This window comes from Lodderomyces beijingensis, assembly GCF_963989305.1.
Source record: "Lodderomyces beijingensis strain CBS 14171 genome assembly, chromosome: 7".
Lineage (NCBI taxonomy): Eukaryota > Fungi > Ascomycota > Pichiomycetes > Serinales > Debaryomycetaceae > Lodderomyces > Lodderomyces beijingensis.
The window spans coordinates 552,030-575,543 of record NC_089976.1 but is presented as its reverse complement, the minus strand read 5'-3'; the positions used below and the strand labels follow the sequence as shown (position 1 = coordinate 575,543).

Genomic DNA, 23,514 nt, shown 5'->3' with positions numbered 1-23,514 from the left:
GGAAAAAACTTCTTTTTTTTTTAAACGGATGGTCTCTCAGTACTTCCCTTCAGCAATGGGTTTCTTTTGCACTTTCTCAACATATGAAATCTGTTGAGCTTTTACAATTTTTGTCCCCTTTTCTTTTTTTTTTTTCCCTGGCGGTTTTAAAAAATTATGTGTTAAAAATTAATAAATATTACATACCCTCTCCAATGTCTGTCAAAAATTAGCAACCGTTCTTGTGAGAATTAAAGTGAGCCCAAAACCAATTCGTACGAAGGAGAAGCGGTCGTGGAGTTCCTAAAGTTTCTTCTCGTGAGTTTGCGGAGGACCAGGCTAAAAGTGAGGCTCTTTTGCCTCTTGTGTGCGTCAAACTCTTCTCTAGTTCCATTACGTAAATCGAAATCCTGAATGTCCTCCTCTCCTCGTTCCAAGTCCAAGTTTGATACTGCTTTTCCGCCAATCTTTGGTGGTTTCCAACATTTGAGAAGCAACGAGCTGAAAACCACGCTCAAAGAGCTGCACATCATGGCAATGCTAGCTGCAACTGGAGGTAGCATCAAGTTCAAAGGTAAGAAACACCCCATGGCGAATGGCAACATGAACAAGTTGTACACAATTGCCCAGACGAAATTCAACTTGATTCGAGAAAAGGTCACGTTTGAAATCTTCAACGCATTGACAACACTGTGAAGGTCAGTTTGGTTTGCCTTTCGGTTCCCAATGAGAACAATGTCTGCACTCTCTATAGCAATGTCAGTGCCAGAACTGATGGCCATGCCGATATCAGCTTTGGCCAAAGCCGGGGCATCATTGATGCCATCGCCAATGAATGCAACTCCAACATTGTCAGAAGCATCTGCACCTGCACCAGCACCTGCAGCACCACTGCCTAGTCTGTTCTTGATACCTGTAATCACCTTGTCCTTATGCACGGGAGACACCTCGTAGAATATATTTTCCTCGGCGATACCGACTTCTTTCCCAATCCGTAATGCCGCTCCTCGATTGTCGCCTGTAACCATACCAATGGTATAGCCTTCCACGTTTCTCAAGTATTCAATCACCTCCCGCGATCCTTCTTTTAAAGAGTCCGACAACTCGATAGATCCGCAATAGTGCCCATCAATAACAACAAAAGTAACTGTGTTCTGTGTCTTTGTTGGAATCTCGTCAATTTCTGCCAACAAGTCTGGGAATTTCTCCTTGATAAGCTTGGCATTTCCAACGTGGACGTTGTACTTTTGAGAACCGAGCTTGACGTCGGCCTCGATCCCTGATCCAATAAGAATGTTGATCAGTTCAACGGTGGAGTCAAATGTGTCGCCTTCAAATGTCAACCCTGCTTTGACTCTAGCCAGTTTCGTCAATGCGCGTCCTATCGGGTGCTCAGAATTACACTCGACGGATCCAACCAAACGCCACCAATCAGTGGCAGTGATCTTGGAGTCTTTCAAGATAGGATTAGCTTTCACTAGGCTCATTTCGCCGGTTGTCAAAGTGCCTGTTTTATCAAACAACAACACGTTGATCGAGGTGGTTTTTTCTAAAATGTCTGCACCCTTGATCAAGACACCATTGGTTGCACCAACACCCGTGCCCACCATGATTGCAGTTGGCGCCGCTAAACCTAAAGCGCAAGGACACGCAACTACAATCACTGAGATGGCCAATTGCAAGCAAACGAAAAATTTGCCATTCTCGTCCTTTTTGAATATCTTGGGCAAGCCGTCAGGGTGGACGCTGTAGCAGATTATTAGCCAGATGACAAAAGTTATGGCAGCAAGGAGCATCACCGATGGGACAAACCTTGCCGCGATTACATCTGAAAACCTCTGCACGGGGGCTTTGTTTACTTGTGAATCTTTAACAAGATTGATGATTTGTTGCAATTGCGACTTGTTTCCCGTGTTGGTGACTTTGATGTGTATCAAATGCGGACCATTGATTGTGCCTCCAATGACGCTATCTCCCTTGGACTTGTATATCGGGAGTGGCTCACCCGTGATAAAAGACTCGTTCACCTCGGTTTCTCCAAATACTACAACACCATCAGCGGGGATCTTGCCTCCGGGCAAGACAATTGCAATGTCATTTGGTTGGACCAAGTCTATGGAAATGCACCGCGTTTGATAATGGTCCAGCGAGATTTTTTTTTCATCGTCAATATTTGAGTCATACTTTGCCGTGTTTTGGATGATGGTGCAAGTCGAGGGCGTCAATTGGAGCAACCCCGATAACGCCGTTGATGTTGCTCCCTTGGCCTTGTTCTCTAGTAGCTTACCAAAGGAGACAAAAGTCAATAACATGACAAGAGTGTCGAATAGCACTTTTGGAGGCTTCTCCGTCCTGCCGTACCAGACACTGACAACAAGCGACGTGACGGAAAAGATGTAGGTGACCATCGTTGAGATGCAAACCAAGACATCCATTGAGGCTCCTCGGAAACCTTTTCTTAGAAATGACGAGAATTTCCGGATATAGTTGGCCCCCAAGTGGAATTGGACATAAGTGGAAAGCACGAGTTCGATCAAGGTCACCAAGTAGAGACCTGGGAAAATCATGGTGTCCCTTTTCCATATCTGCATGTGTTCGGTATGCACCAAAACTATAATGGGGATCCCTAGCACTAGACTCTGGATAAAGATGCTTTTCCAGTATTGGATATCCTTGACTTTTGAAAGTAGCCTCAATTGGGAAGCGGAAGATTGATCCAAGGAATTAATGACAAAGAACTCGACATCTTCGTCAACTTTGTTGAGTGCGTCCACCACGTCTCTGATGCCAACAATTATTGGATCGTAGGCAAAGATCAATTCATTCACCAAGTTTTGCATATTTGCAGCGGTGTCATCCAGCGTTAAGATTTCCCTTGTTTGAGCTGGAGTCTCGACGGAATTGGCATCGGTGCCCTGCAATGTGAAATGAAAAGAACGCACTCCGGGGATGCTATGGAGAAGAGCCTCTACATTATACCGAAGACCCAAGAGATCCGTCGTGGAATGCACCCCCACGAGCTTTAGGGCGATTTCTTCAGCCTCTGGCTGGCTTTCGCGTGGTTGCTTGCTCAAGTCAGTCGAACGCACATGAGTTGCCGTGAAGCCGCAATCTTCAATTACTTGTTTGAGTTGGTCTGGAGATATGGATGCCGCCGGATGTCGTATCAGGGCCTCTTCTGTGATTAGCGAAACTGAAACGTATTCAACGCCGTCCAAGTCTTCCAATGCCGCAGTGATTGAGCTCGAACAGGCTCCACATGTCATCCCCAGTATCCCAATAGTAGTTTGCTTCATCGGTGATGTATTAGGTGAGCTGACTCGACTAGGTGATCTCGACAGCGAGGACGATGACGACAGCAATTGCGAATTTGTCACTTGAATTTGAGCGTCAAAGCCGCAATCTTCAATCAATTCCACGATTTTCTCCCTGGGAAAGTTTTCCAGATGGCGGATGAGCCCGTTTTCGGTAACAGCGGATATGGAAGCCCTGGAAATGCCCGGTTGCTTTTCCAAGCACTCGGTGATTGACGCAGAGCACGCTCCGCACGTCATACCTTGAATATTCACCCGAGTCTGCACTTGCGGCACACTAGACGAAGTCATAACGGCCTTGAACCCTAGATCTGCCAAGTTGTCTAGTATTGCAAGCTCGTTTAGCAAAGCTGGTGTTCCTTGCCCCGATCCCAGGGCAGCGGCGGCGGCGGCGGCCGTGGGGATTGTCGTGGTCAACTCCTGGTGAACAAAATGCAACACTATGCTGGGGTTAACCGAAGCAAGCCGTTGCTGCACCAACCGCCTGTCATTCTCGGTATGTAGGTTGCTGAGCTGAAAAGTGGCCAGCTGCGTATCGCCACCTTCACCACTATCACTTATACTAGTACCACCACCACCAAAGGACATCGGAGTCTAGCTTTTGGTTGTTTGAACAAACAGAAGCGTGTTTTTTCGAAATTTGGTTGTAAAAAAAAAGGAAGAATCGGTAGCTGCCAATATATATATAGAGCGCCCTACTAACTCACTCAGTCAGTCAGTCAATTAGTTAGCAGTTTACTAATCAATTGAGATCGGGAATAAATCGCATTAAATTTTTTTTCCCTTGGATGACACTTTAGGGAGGGTTCTTTGACGGCTTCTATGCTCCAGGTTTTGGAGTACTTTATTTTTCGCTGGTCAAGACAGATGTGTCTGAATTCAAAGACACCTCTGTCTTGAACCTCAACCCACCAAGGCTCTATCCTCCTCGTTATCTCCACTGATGATGCTTTTTTGCCGGTTGAAAGGGCCGCCTCGCGAGCTCTCCCCGGTAACTTCTGCACGCCACCAAGAGTAGTGCATGTTAATTACGTAAAGTAATCTATTTGATCTAAATCGATCGCCAAAAAGAGCCAAAGCGAGAGAGAGGCCCATACACCAATACTGTGGTGGTATGGTAATAGCACCAGCAGATGTGTGCAATTTGCCATGTGCGAACACTGGCGTTTGGATTTTGCCATTCCTATTGGTTCAATTCCTCGTATTACACCATCCTACATCGGACTTGCACAGGTACGTCAATGCCACCACAACGCCGCAAATTGAATTTTTGCAATGGCCTTTTTTTACTCGTTAACCCTCCCCCGCACGAGGTGGAAAACACTGAGAGTTCTAATCAGATGTTTTTTTCGGTCCAAATGTTGCTTTTTTTTTTTTTTGTTTGTTTCGTGAACAGCCAATCGGGCTGTTGCCCTAGAGACACTCGTCCTCCCGTTGTGAGACTCTACTCCGAAATACTTGCCCCTCATAATCATCAAGCTATGTAAATGAGGCCCCGATAAAATAGGAGGGATGTCAAAAAAAAAAAGGCCAGTTGCATTGCATATCTTTTCAATCTACGACGCGTCCTTTCTGGGCCCCATCCAGTTTGCTCGTGTCCTTGCTCTTGGCTCCATTTTTCCTCTTGCTGAGACCTGTCCCATGGTACTTATGAGATAGATGCTTGTAGGCTTGCTTGGTGCTCAAGACGCGTCCTTCGTCGTCCTTGTAGCTCAACTCCACTTTCGGCTCGTACAACTTGAATTTGTCAGGGTCGTGTGAAGTTGAGCCACGAGAGCCACTAGAGCCGTTCCAGCGGCTTTTCCACCTCGTTCGCGGGCCACCGTCTCCACCAATTTGCTCGTGACTTGCCTCAACGATTCCCTTCTCCCTGAGTCTTTTATCCAACTCTTTCTCCAACGACGCTGCTCGTTCGGCTTTGGAAAGTTTCATGTACGACTTGTCTTTGCCCATTTCTTCTTCCAATACTCTCCGTTCTATATTGATCTTTATCGACAACAAGTCTGATTTCTTGGCCTGTTCTTCTCTGAACCGGGAGCTCTTTTCTTGTGCTTGTTTCTCCTTTGAAGCAATGAGGTTTCGTGATTGGAGGAATTTGAGTGTGTCGGCTAATCCACCATTGAATGTTGGCCCCGCCCCGTTCTCACCTTCGCTTTCACTTTCACCCTTGCCTTCTTTTTCTTCCTTTTGTTCTTCCCCTTTTGCTTGGGTTCCCATCGGTTCAACCTTTTCAATGGAATTCGTGCACCTCTCTTTATCTTCTCCTTCATACATTACATCCTCAGCTTCTGCATTTAGCGCGACCTTCAGTTCCAAACTGCTCAAAAATCCCGATGCGTCGTAGTCGTCGTAAAAACTCCTTGCAAAGTCGACTCGCTTCGTCTCCGTTTCGCCCGTCGCGTCATCCTCAAGACGCTTACTGGCCACAATCTGAGCTGCCATCTCCTCAGGTGTCATTTTTTTCCTCTTTTGATTCTGCTTCGCCAGCCTATTCGCATTCATGGAGCTGGTGAACTCATCCTCCAACTCATCGTAATCCACATCTATCGTACTCGGTGCCTTTTCAAGCTCGTCATTGCCGATTCGCCGCACTCTGGATGCGCGTGACGAGTCTAGTGGCTTTTTCTTTTTAATCTTTTTCAATTTCAATTGCAGTTCCACTTGCCCTGCAACGTGGGGGTTTTTATCACTTGCATCCTCAATGTCATCAAAAAGACTCTGGAAATAGGTGCGAGTTCCCGTGGGTTTCAATTCTTCTGTTTTCGATTTTTGGAAACTGTTCAACACTACCTTGCCCCTGTTGATCACAGTTGTTGTTGCTGCTGCTGCTGCTGAGTCAGAGTCATATTCAGCCTCCTCGTCCACCAAGCTCTCTTCGGGACCACCATTCGGTCTATAATGCAGTCCGCTAAATTTGATCATCTCAGCCTCTTGTCGCTCTTTCAAGTCTCTGTCTAGTTTCAGGCGCTTCAAAAGACGCTCATTTGTCAATATGGCCTCTGATTCGCCATCGAGCAAGTCACTATCTTCCAAAGTGAGGACTTCGTTGTTGCGTAGACCTCGTAATTGAGCGCTACTGTGACCAATCGTGGCTGATACCTCGTCCGGTTTGCTTGCTTTTGGTACTTTCTGTTTCTTGGCCACCTTTGACTTTGAGCCCAACTTTTTCAACCAATCGTCAGTGTCAATATCTCCTTCTTCTTCATCTTCTTCCTTATCGCCTTCTTCTTCTTTACGCCTCGATTCCTCCAAGGCTGATGCCTTTCGTTTTGCAGCTGTGCTCCTAGCTTGCTCAATTTTCCGCCTTAGCTCCTGATCGCGTGCATCGGCCGTCTCAACCCCCAGCGTGAGCTCAGACTGCTTTGGAATTGGGATCGGAATAAGCTTAAGGCCAAGAGAAGCTCGGAGTTGATTCGTTTGTTCGATAGATATCAGCAGTACCGCATCGTTTACCCTCCCTTGGCCGTGGCTTCCATTCGACGTCTGTGGCGGTTGCTCATTTGCCGGTAGGGGTATCGGCTTCAAGCCGAGCTGTGTTCGAAGCTTATTGGTCTCTTCTATCGATAGTAGTTCATTAGACATCTGTATGCATCCTCGCCGTGTGAGATGGAAAGGACTTGGTGGTGATGAAGGGCGCGCGTTCGAAAAATGTGCGATTTTCTAATTTTGGCGGATTCAACCCCCCACTATTCGAGTAAGAACGAGCCGGACTCTACACGCTCCAAATGGCTAGTAGGGGCTCAACGGAAAGGAAAAAGTCAAAATTCAAGAGCAAATCTCTGATTTAAAAGCGAGGAGCAGAAAATGGGGGAAAAGAAGACAAGGTGAAGGGATGGATGTGTGACCCAGAGTTCATATTCTCATTTTAGTTTATTGATGAAAAGTTGGAGGTGATGAGGCAACCCCCAACCTCCAACTTCCAGCCCCCTTGCTACTGATCATTTACGAACCGTCTCTACCTCTGGCTCTACCTCCGGCTCTATCTCCCGGCTTTGTCCCCAGATTTATATCCCGGGTTGATCTTCAACGTTTCTCATTCAAGCGCAAGTTACTTCAATAGGTTCTCCTTTCAAGAAAACAATAAAAAAAAAAAACAGAACGGGCCAAACCCACGTTTGGAAAAATGCCGATCTTCAGCTATAAAAAAAAAATCTTGAGATCTACGACGCTCACCCTGTTGTCGATTATCCGTTAGATTCCAATGCACACGTATATATAGTATAGTCCGGATGCATTCAGAGAAATACGAGTTGGAATTGGAAAATGCATCGACTGTGCCCTTACCCCTAACCGAGACTCGTCAGTATCCACGGGCAATCGGCAAGGATGCAAAGTTGCAATATGAAACATTGAATGACTTTTCCAAACTCCGCAAAGATTTCCCAGAGTGCTACAGGACCTGGTACGAAACCAAGGATCCCGATTGCGTCGGCTTTGTTCAGCTACCAAAATACCTCAGTATTTCCAATCGAGAAAAGTTTATCCATTTGCAGCGCACGATGCGAGATTTGGAGATTGCCAAGATCGACACGAGGGGCCCCGGTTGTTTCACCCGTGAAGACAATATCGTCTACTATTTATCGGCAATCTTGAAATTGCCAATATCAGCAGTTCTTGACTCGTTGCAGCGACAGAGCCCAAGGTACTTGATTGAAAGTGCAATCAGGAGCAGAATTTCCAAACCGGATGCACTCCCCACCACCCACCCGTTTCGATGTTATCGAGATTTTCCTCTGCATCTCATAGATAGCATGGCTGAGCTAGTCGGAAACGACGAAGGGTTGCTCATCGTGGCGCTTTGCATAAGCATGGACCCGCGTCCGCGAGATTCGTTGTACAACGTGATCCTCGCCCACGAATGTCCCGAACTGGTGAACCATTGCCGAGCGTCGGCTCAGCAGACGGAAGAAGATTTGTTTAATAAGATCATGAGCGACTTGAATGCTGATATCGAAAGAGTGAGCATGAAGGAGAAGGACGGCGGAGGGTTCAATACTGGGTCCAAGGGAGAAAAAAAGGACAAAGAAGATGGAATGGACTCACCGCTCAAGGGCGAAAACATGGAGTCTTTATCTGCCGGGGTTCTTAGCGGTGATGACAAAGACGATGAGTCTGCACCCGTTTCGAATGACTTCACTGACGAGTTTATCGCCATGAGCGAACAACAGTATAACCAATTTGTCCTCGACGAGCAGGATTTAGATCCCGAGTTTATCGAGATGGTTGAAAAACTAACCGATTTCTTCCCCACGTTTCCCAAGACGGAATTGAAAGTGAGACTCAAATTGTCGGAGAACTGGGAAGGGTTAATCGAGGAGCTATTTTTCGAAACGGAGCAGAATGAAATCAAAGAACAGGAGGAAATGTTGTTGAAACAAGAAGAAGATGATGGTGACTCACGGCGGAGCTCGAAATATAGTGATGACGTTTACAATTTGCACGAGATGTTGCCTCATATCAGCTTGCCCGTTATATCCAGGAAGCTCGAGGAGAACCACGGCGATGCGCAATTGGCCTCGTTGGCGTTGTTGAACCAACCAGCGCAAAGTCAGTTTGCTTCCGTGCGAGGGTCAAGTCGAAGCAACGTCAATGAGTGGCATCAGATTTCCAGCATGGTGACGCGAATCAAGGAGTTTCTTCATGTGAACAACGAGAGTGACCACCACTTGAACGACCCCGGGTGCATTGGCAAATGTTTTCTTGAAGATGATGACATAATCCACTATGTTCGGAAAAGCGGGGGCAATTACTACGATGCGCTCCTGGGGATCATCATGAACTGTCGTCCAAAGATCCAAAAGGAAGTCGTTGTTCGGAAAAGGGTCGGAGGTAGGGTGCAACGAGGAGGAGGAGGCTCTCGCGGCAACAATGCGCCCTCCGTAAGGGAAATGAAGCAGGTGAAAGTGAGCTATAGCTACAACCCTCACGCCAGCGAAAGTCTCGAGTTGTGGCAGATTTACAAAAGTAATCGCGTGATGCACACGATAGACAAGCTGCTCCTTATTAACGCGTTGGAGTTTTTCAATGGCGACTGCAACAAGGTGATTGAGTTGGCGTTTCAGCTCTCGCAGGAGCCACGGGCCAGTTTCTCGGCGTCGTCTATGATCAAGCCTAAGCCGGTTAGATTTGCACCAAAGCTAACGACTGATCCTTATCTCCAGCTATCGCAGAAGTTGCGCGCCTACAGCGCCAAACAGAAAGCCAAGGCCCCAGCTTCAGCTTCAGCCTCAGCTTCATCGGTGCAGATAGAGAGACTAGACAAATACATCACCTCCGCCGAGCTCGATCTCCACAATTTCAAACTCGTCGACGCCTTACGTACGACCAAGCTAGTATTGAGTCACTGGTGGGACGAAGAGATGCGGTTGCGAATAGAGCAAGGCCAGATGCAGAAATACGGCCAACTAGCGCGCTTTGTGGGGGAAATTACAATCATCACGGGGCGCGGATTGCATTCCGTTGGCGGTGTCAGCATGATCCGCAAGTTTGTCAAGGATTATCTCGTGCGGCAGCATTTCATCTTTGATGAAGGTCTCGGCAAGTTTGACGTTAAGGGCAAGAAAAAAACGGGGAGGATGTAGTGGGATATAGACAATTGATAGATATTTCAAAACGTGAGAGCATCGTTTTTTTTTTTTTTGTTTTCTGACCGTTCATGGGGGAGGCAACAAGGGGAGATGAAAGCTGTTGCACTCCTTTATTTTGTGACCAACGGTAGCCAATTTAAGCCCTGCGTGGTGCACCGACAAAGCAAGAACGTGTCAGTAAGGTAACTCAGGCACAAGGGGTGGCGTCTATGGAGAGAGTCGATCAACGCACAGGGGGGAAGGGGGCGCGAGGCTACGATTTGATTTGATTTGACTCGACTAGGCAAAAATGATACGACTCTCTCTTGACAACCTTGGATCTCAACACGTACGCCAGAAGTAGGTTTAGCCTGTGAAGGTTAAATTGGGTATGAATAGAGAACGAGAAAAGAGAAAGAAGGCAGACGCGTCGTGGCGGTTGTCATATCGCAGGTGGAATTTAACTCTACAAGTGTGGTCCATGGAGAGCATTCGTTGCTTGCTTGACGATAGGGGGGGGGAGAGACAACAGTGTGTGTGTAGTGTATTGTGGGTGCATATGCTGTTATTGCAGTGGGTGGGGACACACTTGGTAGTGCCCAATTTAAAATGAAACAAGCGAGAGCCTGTGTTGCTTTTATTATAAGCAGCAAGGCGAACGAAAGGAGACCAACAACAATACAACATGGTCTCTCGTGAACGGCAGGACACAGGGTGAGAGGACAGCGGAGGTTGGAGAGGAGGAAACTACTAGTATTCAGATGGCTAGTTAGTCCGGCGCAGTTGGCCACTAATTGAAGACAGTGGGGCCCTAGCCAGCAGTAGGAGTTAAGACAACAAGAGAAGTAACGGGGGGGGGGGGGCTAAAACCCACGAGCGTAGATCTAAGTAATAGGGGGAATCACAAGCTGGAGGCTGCCATCGGTCGATACCAATATGCAAGAGACAAAAACATAGACTTGTTTCATTTTCAGCCAAATCCATAAGATGTCAATTTCTCTGTTCAACAATAATGAGTCCCAGTTAGTACATGGCAGTGGTAGTAGCACAGGACGCATGGCATGATATACATATATACGTACATATATACATACGTGTAGTTGGTAACGTTATCCGACTGTTGTGCCACTCGTGTCTCCCGCAACTGTCTCTCTGTCTCTGTGCCATACATATTCCCTCTCCCCCCTGAGTGAGTCGGTGGTGTGAAACTCTGCGAGTGAGAAACGGAGAAATTGAAATAACCCGTTTTATTCTTGAAAGAGACATAGAGACCCACAACAACAATAACAACAACTACTACTACTGCTACTACTACTACTACTACTACTACTTTGGAGAGAGCGACGGAGAGTAGTGGTTGTCTCACATACTCCATACCCCAACTGGAAAAGCCTGAAAAAGTAGCCACCACGGGCAAGACAGGCAGCGAGAGTGTGAGGAGGGAAAAAAAAAAAAACAAAAAACGAGGGAGTGAGAACGAACGGTATTCACTTCTTGCAATTTATCAGCCAATATTCACTTTCTCTTATCATATACTTTTCAACATTCATTTTTACGGCCAACAAGTCCAACTTTCAGCTCAACGGCAACCAGAACCAAGAGCAAGACCAAGAGACCCCATTGGCTGTTTTCGCCATAGTTTTAGACGCGCATATTCTTCACGCATCCTGAACCTGGGAGTTTGGAGCCACCTTATTTTTATTTATAAATAAATAAATATATATATACAAATATTTTTACATCGAGACAGCGAAAACGATAGGGGCAGAAGATGACAAGCGTCGACGAGGTCAAGAGCTTGCAGAACGGTCTATTGGCAGGAGACTCGGCCAAGGACGCAAAGAACCCAAGCTTGCATCGTCTGCACGAGGACGCAAAAGAGATGTCGACGATTCATTCTTATCATGAAACCGTGTCGCCTCAAAGCACGCTTAAACAAGAGGAAATTGCAGCAAATTTCAGCACCCACCTTGTCGACGACGCCGAGTTGACGCGGCCTTTTCCCGTGCCAGAGTGGCACTCGACACAGCTGGATAACTCTGTGATGCAACTAGGCTCGCCCATACACGAACACGACAGTCAGTTTAAAAACAACAACACCGACAAGACGGAGGAAGAAGAAGAAGAAGGAGAAGAAGTCGAACAAGAACCAAACTCGCGCTACGACTCGTCCCGGCTGCTCGCTGACAATGTCAATGACATTGCCCACAACATGCCTCCTCGCATGCCGGGCACGTTCAACGTGAATGGGTTGACGAGCTTGGAAGACGAAGTCGAGTACAATAAGCTGATTGAGAGCATAAACAGAACCAAGCTGAGAAACTCGGAGCGGGCCCACGCAGAGAGTCCCTTGACTTTTGAAGAAGACGTTGGTGCTGCGGATCTTGGTGATGTCGATGCCATTCGCGAGATTGGAGAAAACTCAAATCACTCGGCGAATGCTCCACCATCTTTTGCAGAGCCCTCTGAGCAAGAAGCATCAGCTGCTGCTGCTGCTGCTGCAGAAGGAGTCTCTAATAACAAAGGGGCTACAAGTGGATTTGAGACGCTGTCGCTTAACGAGTCCTCCTCCTGTCTGACCCCTTCGAGACCCGCACATGACCAATCGAGAGAATCCAGACAATCAAGTTCCAATTTGAGCAATTACCATCTAAGCACAAACCCAAACTCGTCGAGGATATCGCAATTGTCAAACTTTAGGTCAATGTTGGACCCTGGTTTGCAAGCGCAGGGCTCCACCGCAGTGGACTTGGACCACTACCTCAAAACGAATGACGAATTCGATGATGACTCGTCGAGTCTAATAGCAAGCTCGCCAAACGCACTGAGAAGTAATATTTTGCAAAAGATTCCAAGTGTTGGAGATGGAAATGGAAATGAAAATGGAAATGAAAATGGAAATGAAAATGGAAATGAAAATGGACACGGGATTGGAAATGGAATTGGAAATGGAAGTGGATATGAAATAGCTGACAGTACGCAACAGTCGTATCCCAAGACAGTCTCCACTGCCAACACCGCTACTCAGCTGCAGTTCAATCAGACTCCTTCTGTGGACTCTGACATACCGCTTCGCAACGACAGAAGCTTTTCGAGCACTTCCACCGTGATTAGGAGCGCAAGACCAGCTGCTCCAACTTCAAACACCTTGTCCTATCACAACCGCACCGAGGCCATCCCTCCTGTTGTACCGCAAACTCAACCGAGAGAAAGCCCTGAAAAGTCTGCGTTTTCTTCTTCATCAACCTTGATAAGCTCGGGAGGAGTTGCAAGAAGCGGCTCCTTGGCGAGAGACAATTTGTCAATGGGTCTCAACCTGCCTTCTCCCTCGTCAAAGAATGGCAAAAAGAAAAAGAATTCGAAAAAAGTGCGCCATGTATTCTCGTCCATGTTTGGTAAGTCGCGGCAATCGCAAGCGGGGCCCCTGTCACCAGAGATCAATATGAAAATCAGTACTCCGTTCAACGCCAAGCACTTGGCTCATGTCGGCGTGGACGATGACGGCTCATACACGGGTTTGCCTCCTGAGTGGGAAAAATTGTTAGCAGCAAGCGGTATCACCAAGACTGAGCAGCAGCAGCATCCGCAAGCAGTAATGGACATCGTTGCATTTTACCAGGATACAAACAAGAACCCCGATGACAATGCGTTCAAAAAATTCCAATTCAATGATAGCAAGAGCAGCTCGAGCTGGTCGATCAATAATGGCAGCACCTCTCCTGCTACTCCAAGCGAAGCATTTGGAAGTCGCGCACTGAGTTCTTCTTTGCTCGACAAGACCTCGGACGATACCGTTCTTCCTCAATCGTCGACTGGACCTTCAGACGATGCAATTGCTTCTACATCGGACGAGCTTGAACGAGATTATCAACGAGAACATCAACATCAACATCAACATGAGCAAGAACATGAACATGAACATGAACATGAAAATAAACAAGTGCCGCAATCACAGCCGCCAGAGACGCCAACTTCTCAGTACGAGCATCAGTTCATTCCAAGTCGGCCCGCACCAAGACCACCTCCGACTCCATCTTCTTCCTCGTACATCCCGGTACAGACTCCGCCTTCGCAGGATAACAAAACAGCTTCATACTTGCAGCACGATCTGAGAAGACCGCTGGTGGACGTGTCGCCAAGCAAAGTCAATAACCGTTCGCTTTCATCAAAGTCCTTAAAGACCCTCAAGTTTCGCGGAAGCGGAATAGTGGAAAAGTTTACCAATATTTCGTCGCCGCCGCCACCGCCTCCACTTGCGTCGTCGTCGTTGTCGTCGATTCCCAAATCCAAGTCTCACTCGGCATCATTATCCAATCAGCTCAAGCACGCTGTACCTGCTCCGATATCTGGACCCACCACTGCTCCAATCACACCAAGTGCCAAATTCGAAGGCGGTAATGTGTTGCCCAAGCAGCGGAAACACGAGTTTACATCACACAGAGCACCTCCTCCGCCTCCAGTGCCAGTTAGCGACCAGCAGCGCGCACCTCCAAGAGGCGACTTGAAAGAGCTGCATCCGGGTTCTCTGGTTAACGTTTATGAAGTGCAGCAGAACAAATACCAAGAGGCTCAGCAAAGGCTTCGAGATCAAAAGGCAAGGGAGCTTGCTGAAATTCAGAGGAAACAGCAAGCAAGGAAATTACAGCAAGAAGCACAGCAACAGCAGCAACAGCAACAGCAGCAATCTAGCCATCATCATCATCAACAACAGCCTCCTGCTACTCCCCAGGTTCCAGAAAACCCGCATCGAGCTCCACAAGTTCCATTAAACGGCGCAGTTGCCACCCCACCTCCCCAGAAATCGGGACAAGGCCCCGTTCGTGACGCCAAGCAAGCAGCACTTTTAGCACAGAAAAAGAGAGAAGACAAAAAGCGCAAGAACCAGCAGATTATCGCCAAATTGCAGAGCATCTGTACCGCAGGAAACCCCAACGAATTGTACACGGATTTGGTCAAGATTGGACAAGGTGCCTCTGGTGGTGTGTTTATCGCGCGTGATGTTCAAAACAGGAACCGCACCGTGGCAATTAAGCAAATGAACCTCGAACAGCAGCCAAAGAAGGAGCTCATCATCAATGAGATTCTCGTGATGAAAGGCAGCAAGCACCCCAATATCGTCAACTACATTGACTCGTTTCTTCTCAAGGGCGACTTGTGGGTAGTAATGGAGTACATGGAAGGTGGCTCCTTGACGGAAATCGTCACCCACAGTGTCATGACCGAAGGCCAGATTGGTGCCGTTTGTCGAGAAACTTTGAAAGGACTCAAGTTTTTGCACTCGAAAGGTGTCATTCACAGAGACATCAAGTCGGACAATATCTTGTTGGACATCAACGGCAAGATCAAAATGACCGATTTCGGATTCTGTGCGCAAATCAACGAAATCAACCTCAAGCGTACAACAATGGTGGGCACCCCTTACTGGATGGCGCCCGAAGTCGTTTCCCGGAAAGAGTATGGCTCAAAAGTGGACATTTGGTCTTTGGGGATCATGATGATCGAGATGATAGAAGGCGAACCTCCCTATTTGAACGAGACTCCCTTGCGTGCCTTGTATTTGATTGCCACCAACGGAACGCCTTCTTTGAAAGAACCCGAGGCACTAAGCTACGACATAAGGAAATTCTTATCGTGGTGTTTGCAAGTTGACTCGACCAAGAGAGCCAATGCCGACGAGTTGCTTCTGGATAAATTCGTTTTGGAGAGTGACGACGTTAGTAGTCTAAGTCCCTTGGTAAAAACTGCCAGAATGAAAAAGGCTATGGATGAAGAATAAGAAAAGGATAGATGAGATGAGAGAGGTAGGAGGTGTGTGTGTTTTTTTTTGTTCTTGTTTTCGTTGTTTGAATTTGAGATGGTATAATTAGGTAAATACATAAAGAACTATTATTCTCAAAGACTGCTACTTTACATATACATATATATATATGTATACTCTGTTCACTTTGATAACTGTCGTTGATGATGAAGAAATACCCAATACTCGATCAACTGCCCTCTCGCACTATATACAATATGATGCAACTCATTTTTTTTTTTCTCACTCTTGACGTGTTTGAAAAATTTAGGAGAGAGAAGGTAAGAAAACGATGAACAGAGCTCTTTCGTGGTGGTAAACTCTGAGTCATATACCTACGAGTTCAGGTGAGTCACGTCTCAAACACACGATGTCCGAGATTGCTGAAAAGGTTGAGAAATTGAACATCAAGGCCGACGGAGCCAAGGAGAACGACAACAAAAACAAGAACAGGAAGGACAAGAAGAAGGACTCTGTGCAATCATCAGCTAGTCCCTTGTATGCCGATCCACAACCGGCGTTCCTCGATGAGAGAATCAAGTTATTCGAGGAGTTGAAAGCGAAATACGATGCGGAAATCGCTAGCAAGGAAAGAACTCCCATCAAGATTACTTTGAAAGATGGTAGTGAGAAGGAAGGTGTCGCCTACGAGACTTCGCCCATGGACATCGCCAAGGCTATCGGAAGCTCGTTTGCTGATAGACAAGTCATTGCCAAGGTCAATGGACAGTTGTGGGACATGCCCCGTCCTTTGGAAAGTGACGGTGTTACTTTGGAGTTTCTAGATTTCGAGCACCCGGAAGGTAGGGCTGTGTTTTGGCACTCATCGGCGCACATTTTGGGTGAATCGTGCGAATGCCATTATGGCTGCCATTTGTCTCATGGACCTCCCACTGATGATGGTTTCTTTTACGATATGTCGATTAACGATGGCACCACCTTTGTGACCCAGGCCGATTTTCCAAGCTTGGAAACCATTGCTACTAAAGCCATCAAGGAAAAGCAAAAGTTTGAAAGATTGGAAATGACCAAGGAGGATTTATTGAAGATGTTCAAATACAACAAGTACAAGGTCAAGTTCATCAGTGACAAGATCCCCGATGGCACCTCGACTACCGTGTACAGATGCGGTCCCTTGATTGACTTGTGTGTCGGCCCCCATATCCCGCACTCGGGCAAAATCAAAGCGTTCAAGGTGTTGAAAAATTCGAGTTCGTATTTCCTCGGTGATGCAGCTAACGATTCCTTGCAGAGAATCTATGGTGTCTCTTTCCCAGACAAGAAGCTCATGACTGAGCATTTGAAGTTTTTGGCCGAGGCAGCTGAGAGAGACCACAGAAAGATTGGTAGGGAGCAGGAATTGTTCATCTTTAACGAGGTGTCGCCTGGTTCAGCCATGTGGTTGCCTCACGGTACCAGAATCTACAACACCCTCGTCGAGACTTTGAGATACGAGTACAGGAAGCGCGGATACGAAGAAGTCATCACTCCCAACATGTACTCGACTAAATTGTGGGAGACTTCCGGCCACTGGCAAAACTATAAGGAAAATATGTTTTCATTTGAAGTGGAGAAGGAAACTTTTGGCTTGAAGCCCATGAACTGCCCCGGACACTGCATACTTTTCAAGTCAAGAGAGCGTTCTTACCGTGAGTTGCCCTGGCGTGTTGCCGACTTTGGTGTCATTCACCGTAACGAGTTCTCGGGTGCATTATCGGGCTTGACCAGAGTGCGTCGATTCCAACAAGATGACGCCCACATTTTCTGCACCGCTGACCAAATCGGAACCGAGATTGCGGGAGTTTTCGACTTGTTAAAGAAAATGTACGGCATCTTTGGTTTTGAGTTCAAGATGGAGTTGTCCACGAGACCCGAGAAGTATGTCGGTGACTTGGACACTTGGAACGCCGCCGAAAAGAAGTTGGAGGACGCGTTGGATGCGTTCTTGGGCAAAGGAAAGTGGGAGTTGAACCCCGGTGACGGTGCATTTTACGGACCCAAGATCGACATCTTGATCAGCGACGCGTTAAAGAGATGGTTCCAGTGCGCCACTATCCAATTGGACTTCCAACTTCCTTCTAGATTCGAGTTGGAGTACAGAACCGACAACAACAACGCCTTGGAGCGTCCCGTGATGATCCACCGTGCCATCTTGGGCTCGGTCGAGCGTATGACTGCCATTTTGACCGAGCACTACAAGGGTAAATGGCCATTCTGGTTGTCGCCCAGACAGATATTGATTGTGCCCGTTAGCCCCAAATACTACCAATACGGTGAGAAATTGCAGAAGCTTTTCAACAACGAGCACTTTTTCTACTGCGACATTGACGTTAGTGGCAACACTTTGCCAAAGAAGGTGAGAAGTGGCCAGATGTTGAAGTACAACTTTATCTTTATTGTTGGTGAGGCCGAGGAACAGAACTACGCTGTCAATATTAGAAACAGAGACATTGCTGAAGAGCAAGGTAAGAATGAAATGAGTAATGTTGATGAAGTGATTAAGCAGTTGATTGCCTTGCGCGATGAAAAGAGAAGCGATAACAAATTGTGATTTCTTTGGAAGCCAGGGGGGAAGTATGCACGACAGTGAGGACTAGACTATAGCAGTATTAGACATGGAGGATAGTATTCTCTTGGTATATATCGGAATATCCAAAGATCCAATGTTTAATAGAACTGCATTCTTCTCTTTCTTTCTATCTTTCTGTCCTGAACTATTGGGGATTCTTGCTGAACCGATGGAATAATGTAGAAGCATCGATACAGCAATTTAAAAGGGCAGAGTGTGCTTATTTAACCGCGGTGGTGTTTTTAGTTAGCGGCCCCCAACGTCAGTTTCGTTCCCGAGATATTTAAACCCCCCTAATTGTCTTCAGACTGGTATCAAAGGAAGAAGAAGAAGAAGAAGAAGAAGCAATTGAACTCGTCCTCAATCGTCATTGGGAAGAAATAAAAGCACCCCCTCAGCTGTTCTACTTCTACCGTCAAGTCAATTCAATCCCCTCCAGAAACATGTCCGATAACCCATTGAAGCAGATTCTCACCGGTGAGCAATTCAATGAATTGGTAAAGTTCTACGATGCAGACCAAAAGCTAGACCACAGCGACCGTGTAGCACTCGCAACGCAATTGCAATCGCTTGCAATCAAAGCCAACCTCGTGGGCTATACTTCGGGTATGGTGGGTTTTTTTTTGCCCACGGCTTACATCCGTCTCTTCAACAGACCCACCCCCACCCCATTTTTTTTCATTCAAATGCCCTTTATCTCGTTAATCCTCGGCTTTGGCACCTTGTTAGCTGGCAATAGCGCCACGGCAAACTACTGCTACAAGAAAGTCGCCGAGGACCCCAAGGCGTTGCCCAATGCGCCAACGCATCAAATGTGGAACTTGATGAAGAATCAAAACTTGGGCGCTTTCACTTTATATTATTCGAGAACGGCGGTGAACCCCATGTACATCATTCGCGATCCGAGATTAGCTACGAATGACTCGTACATTGACGAGAGGTTGAAGGGCAAGTCCAACCTTCACTTTTCGCAGGGTGCCAGCTTGGGCACTGTTGATCAGCTGGGCAAGAACCACGATTTGTCGCTCTTGGATAAGGTCAAGTTGCATCATGGTTTCGAGGTCAAGTAGGCACGGTTGGGTGCAAGTTCTTTTCAAAAAAAAAAAATACACCATTTTTAAAGAATTTTGAATTTTTGACATCTTTCTTGTAGTAGCTAACTCTGATTATATTCAAGTCTAAGAAATCTTGTCCGCTCCGTAAGATAAACCCGATAATGTAAATTGTCCAGTTCAATACCACCAGATAAGACAAGATTATGTTGGAGGGGGGAGAAGGGAGGACAGCAACGGGATGTCAATTTGGGCATCTTGGTGAACATGCTTTCGAATGTTCTTTATCGAAGATGTCAATTGGGATCTGATTGCGCCGAAATATCAAAGCATCCCCACCAAGTCGACCCTCTTCAAATTGCATGCAGCTGAAAAAAACAGTAGTGGTTTTAAGCGGCATTTCGCTTTCCTTCGGAAGCATTTTGATCTTCAACCTTCTATGGATTTACTGAGAAGGATACGGTTTGAAGGCATCTTGCTGTGGCATTATATATTTATGTGACCAATTGCCTAGTTTCGTAAATGATGGGACCCGTGGTCAATCCCAGCTGGAAAATTTTCCAATTGCACATCGAGTATTGTATTCCTTGCATACACTAAATTCAAGTTTTTTGGAACCATTAGCTTGTGGCATGGCTTTTGCAGTCAATGAGTCTAGTGGTGGTGCCCGGTTCTGTTTGCATACGGTAAACCCTTGATGCTCTCGAAACAGATGTTGTTTAAGCGGTCTTGGAGTAAGCCTATTTTTCAAAATGGCTTTAAGTGGCTTGCAAATTCTACTATTCTTTCTTTCTTTCACGCGGTGGTGATGCCCGTGATCAACTACAACTCATACAGTACACCGCTTTCTTTTCATTTGAAAGTTCTTTCTTTTTTAAAAACACGAGAAATCCATTATCTACACAGCTTGTAGTTCAAGAAGATATCCTAGAGGTCGCTCATTTTGTGGTTGGTTGTTGTTCGTGTTCCATCGCTTGTTTAATAACCGCAATAATGGCACTGCTCTGGATCTTGTCGTTACCACCTTTCGAAATCCCGTATTCGATATCACTCAACCCTTTCAAATAATGCACACGATTCTGAGGCTTCAACTCATAGCGCAGTAGGATCTCAATGAACCCAGCAATCAAATCAATCAACGCCAACCCCTTTGTAGTCTTGTACCGGTTCAACGTCAAATACGCCGTGGTCCAATCATCTTGCAAGATCGAGTCTAGACACGCCTCGATGTCCTGCGGATGCGGCGCACCGATGCAATTATAAATCATATCGACGTCGATCGAGTCGTCGTCATCGCCATCAGTCGCAGCTTTGCACGCCTGCAACACATTCAAGCTGCGTCTCATGTCACCCTGGGACAAGTGCAAAAGCGCATTCAACGCCTCGGGCGTGATATTGACGTGCTCCTTAATTACGACATTGTCGATCCTGCTCCGTATCGACTCCTCGTCAATGGGGTGGAACCTGAATCGGGTGCATCTCGAAATCAACGCCGGGTTGAGCTTGTGCGAGTAGTTAGCCAAGATGCAAAACCGCGTGTTCTTGGTGTATTTTTCAATGATTCGACGTAGGGAGTTTTGCGCCACGCTGGTCATGGCGTCTGCCTCGTCCAATATAATGAGTTTAAAGTGTGGCGCGGAGCCCAGCGTGAATATCTGCCTCGTGCTGGCAAAGCTCTTGATCTGGTTCCTGACGACATCAATGCCTCGATCGTCGGATGCGTTCAACTCCAACACCATGTTTCTGTAGTTGGGACCGTATATCTCCTTGGCTAACGCGACAATGGTTGAGGTCTTGCCCGTTCCGGGAGGTCCGTAGAATAGTAGATGGGGCAACTTGCCCAGCTCGACGAATTTGCGGACCGTGTTGACGATGTCCCCTTGGCCGTAGACCTCTTCCAAATTATCTGGTCGGTACTTTTCCACCCTGGAAAAAAAGTTAGTCACTGGGTCTCTAAACTTTAGGCTCTCATGCGGATAAAATGGTTCCTTGAGGTTGTACGTACCATGGTAAGTTGTCCTTATAGTTGCCTGACATGACTCTGGCGTGGAGCTCGAGATCTCCTATGTATTTATGGCAAGGCAAGGTGTTGTGAAACCTGTGTAATCCGCCCTCGCTTCTTCTTCTGGAACGCGTCTGGGGTGCAAAATTTGGTGATTTCGCACCACGGCACTACCAGAGGAGATGGGATGGTTATACCCACCAATGGACTACAAAACTTAGCCTTACTGGGAAAACCTCTATCTCTAATATTATCAATATCTATTTCGCAGCTTTTATATCCAATGTAGGCAGACGACGAGGGCCACTAGCATCACGTTGGCTAGTAGCTTCGCGACCCCGCTCGTTTGCGCCACCATTTTACCCACATAATTACAGCTGGGCCACTGGCCGGGGTTATCGTCATCCCAATAGTAGCTCAAGGCAATGGTATCGTTGCCCGTGGGACACATGAACCCGAAATCAGCAGGGCAATCGCGCACGATGGCATGGCACACGTTGACACAGGGCAAGACTTCATAAAACGGCTGGCTCGGTTTAATGACATTCTTCATGAAATCGTTTCTCTGCTGAGTCAGATTGCGTAGTATGTAGCCGTCGGATGAGTTCTCGGTGTTGCACCTGGGGATCGACACGGCGCAAAGCCAATCCTTGTAGCTTTCAGCGCAATCATCGCAGCTTTTCAAGTTCGAAAATATCGCCTCGGGGTTGGTATCGCATGGAATCTGCTGGAGTGCTTTGGAGAAGTTGACGTACAAACTCTTGACGTGATCGTCATAGATGCGTTTCGTGGCGTCCTTGTTATCGGCCATGGACGCGTCCCCGAGTGCCGGCACGCTATAGGCGACTCGATTGCAAAAGTCCAAATCGTAAATCAACTCGCACGCAGAGTTGGACATGGTTTCAAACTCAAAAGGATGGTACAAGGCGCCGCCAAAGTCTTTCCCTTGGAAATCAGCCACGATATAGGCAACGTAACGCGTCAGCTCATTTAGGCCCTGGATCATGAATTGCTGCTGTATACCGCCGTTTCTTGTGGTATAAGTGTTCTGGATGCTTCCCGGTCCCATCAATGCGGGACCATTCCTCACGGCACACCAGCTATTGTTCATGCCCGCGAAATAATCCTTGTTCTCGTATGAATAAAGATACAAGAAATATTTCGAGTCCGAGGCGTTCAACGAGTCCCAATCTCCAGCGTAAGCGGTCAAGTTGCTGGTTACTATCAACGCCAGGTTGTCGTCGGTATCCACCACCGAGCCAAACGATCGATCATCCCACTGGAAAACTAAGTCGTTTTGAGATACACCAATCTGATAGGTCCACGAGGCAGTCACGTTGGTATTCTGGGGCGCTCGCACGGCAATGTATAGGATTTTTTCATCTTCGGCAGGGTTATGCGGTGGCACTGGTGTTGCTCCAGCGCCAGTGTTGGTGGTGGTGGATGTGGTCTTGGGCTCGATTGGCAAATCAGCCAAGGCTTGGAAATACCCATTTTCAAATAGCTTCATCTGGCCCACTTCGTTATTAGCAAACATCGTCGAATTAAACGAGTAGTACACGGCGATGCTGGTTTCATTGGGGTGCACGTTATTCGGCTGCGTGCATATATTACCAGTTAAAAAGATCAAGAGCTCGTAAAACTCCCCCAAGCCCGATTGAGTGTTGACGCTAAACGAGTAGTACTTGACCTGCGACTGAAGTATCGTATCCCTGATCGGCGTGAACTCCTGCAACCCTTCAGACGAGCCCGATGTAGCGGCGCCGGGGTTGTTGGCGGTGGCTCGTCGGTCGAAATGCTGTACGTGACGTGTTTGCGGGTTGGAAACGTTCACTTGATGTCGTACGGGATCATCATCTTCGTATCTTGGTTCCAGCTCCTGCTCGAATTGGAAAATGGGCGGTATGTATTCGTAAGCGAATGTATAGCGTATCTGTAAAGCGAATAGTATGTATAGCCAGCGCATGGTCTCTCGACGAGTCTTGCCTTGCAAAGTGCCCGTTCGGTTTTCGTTAGTACCGTGTATCACTACTACACATGTGTGAAAGTCTTGCTCGGGGATCGGCCTACACTTAATTGTTCTTGATAAAAAAAAATTATTTTGCGCTATTGCGGGTGTACAAGTACTCGTGTGTGTGTGCAGTGGGCCATCTGGCAGGTGTTGGATAATCCCCCCGCAACAAGGCAAACGGGACAAGTCTATTAAGGTGTATGTAACTATATATAACCACTCTA

At 47.1% G+C, this 23,514-nt stretch overlaps 8 protein-coding genes across 8 annotated transcripts; 4 read left to right on the top strand and 4 right to left on the bottom strand. All coding sequences in view use genetic code 12, as the record gives it.

The window, feature by feature from the left end:
- Positions 1–230: 230 nt before the first annotated feature.
- LODBEIA_P55290 (uncharacterized protein) lies at positions 231–3,881 on the bottom strand (the record flags this gene model as incomplete). Its single annotated transcript, XM_066975871.1, has 1 exon — positions 231–3,881. One exon carries the CDS (start codon positions 3,879–3,881, stop codon positions 231–233), a length of 3,651 nt encoding a protein of 1,216 aa, XP_066832467.1.
- A 963-nt stretch (positions 3,882–4,844) lies between these two features.
- On the bottom strand, positions 4,845–6,875 carry LODBEIA_P55280 (uncharacterized protein; the record flags this gene model as incomplete). Its single annotated transcript, XM_066975870.1, has 1 exon — positions 4,845–6,875. The coding sequence occupies one exon, from the start codon at positions 6,873–6,875 to the stop codon at positions 4,845–4,847; it is 2,031 nt and encodes a 676-aa protein (XP_066832466.1).
- A 647-nt stretch (positions 6,876–7,522) lies between these two features.
- On the top strand, positions 7,523–9,874 carry LODBEIA_P55270 (uncharacterized protein; the record flags this gene model as incomplete). The annotated part of the gene is made up of 1 exon (XM_066975869.1): positions 7,523–9,874. The coding sequence occupies one exon, from the start codon at positions 7,523–7,525 to the stop codon at positions 9,872–9,874; it is 2,352 nt and encodes a 783-aa protein (XP_066832465.1).
- A 1,756-nt stretch (positions 9,875–11,630) lies between these two features.
- On the top strand, positions 11,631–15,635 carry LODBEIA_P55260 (uncharacterized protein; the record flags this gene model as incomplete). Its single annotated transcript, XM_066975868.1, has 1 exon — positions 11,631–15,635. The coding sequence occupies one exon, from the start codon at positions 11,631–11,633 to the stop codon at positions 15,633–15,635; it is 4,005 nt and encodes a 1,334-aa protein (XP_066832464.1).
- A 391-nt stretch (positions 15,636–16,026) lies between these two features.
- Positions 16,027–18,207, top strand: LODBEIA_P55250 (uncharacterized protein; the record flags this gene model as incomplete). Its single annotated transcript, XM_066975867.1, has 1 exon — positions 16,027–18,207. One exon carries the CDS (start codon positions 16,027–16,029, stop codon positions 18,205–18,207), a length of 2,181 nt encoding a protein of 726 aa, XP_066832463.1.
- Positions 18,208–18,668: 461 nt separating this feature from the next.
- Positions 18,669–19,295, top strand: LODBEIA_P55240 (uncharacterized protein; the record flags this gene model as incomplete). The annotated part of the gene is made up of 1 exon (XM_066975866.1): positions 18,669–19,295. One exon carries the CDS (start codon positions 18,669–18,671, stop codon positions 19,293–19,295), a length of 627 nt encoding a protein of 208 aa, XP_066832462.1.
- Positions 19,296–20,215: 920 nt separating this feature from the next.
- LODBEIA_P55230 (uncharacterized protein) lies at positions 20,216–21,314 on the bottom strand (the record flags this gene model as incomplete). The annotated part of the gene is made up of 2 exons (XM_066975865.1): positions 20,216–21,203; positions 21,283–21,314. The coding sequence occupies 2 exons, from the start codon at positions 21,312–21,314 to the stop codon at positions 20,216–20,218; spliced, it is 1,020 nt and encodes a 339-aa protein (XP_066832461.1).
- A 239-nt stretch (positions 21,315–21,553) lies between these two features.
- LODBEIA_P55220 (uncharacterized protein) lies at positions 21,554–23,245 on the bottom strand (the record flags this gene model as incomplete). The annotated part of the gene is made up of 1 exon (XM_066975864.1): positions 21,554–23,245. The coding sequence occupies one exon, from the start codon at positions 23,243–23,245 to the stop codon at positions 21,554–21,556; it is 1,692 nt and encodes a 563-aa protein (XP_066832460.1).
- Between the last annotated feature and the right edge of the window lie 269 nt (positions 23,246–23,514).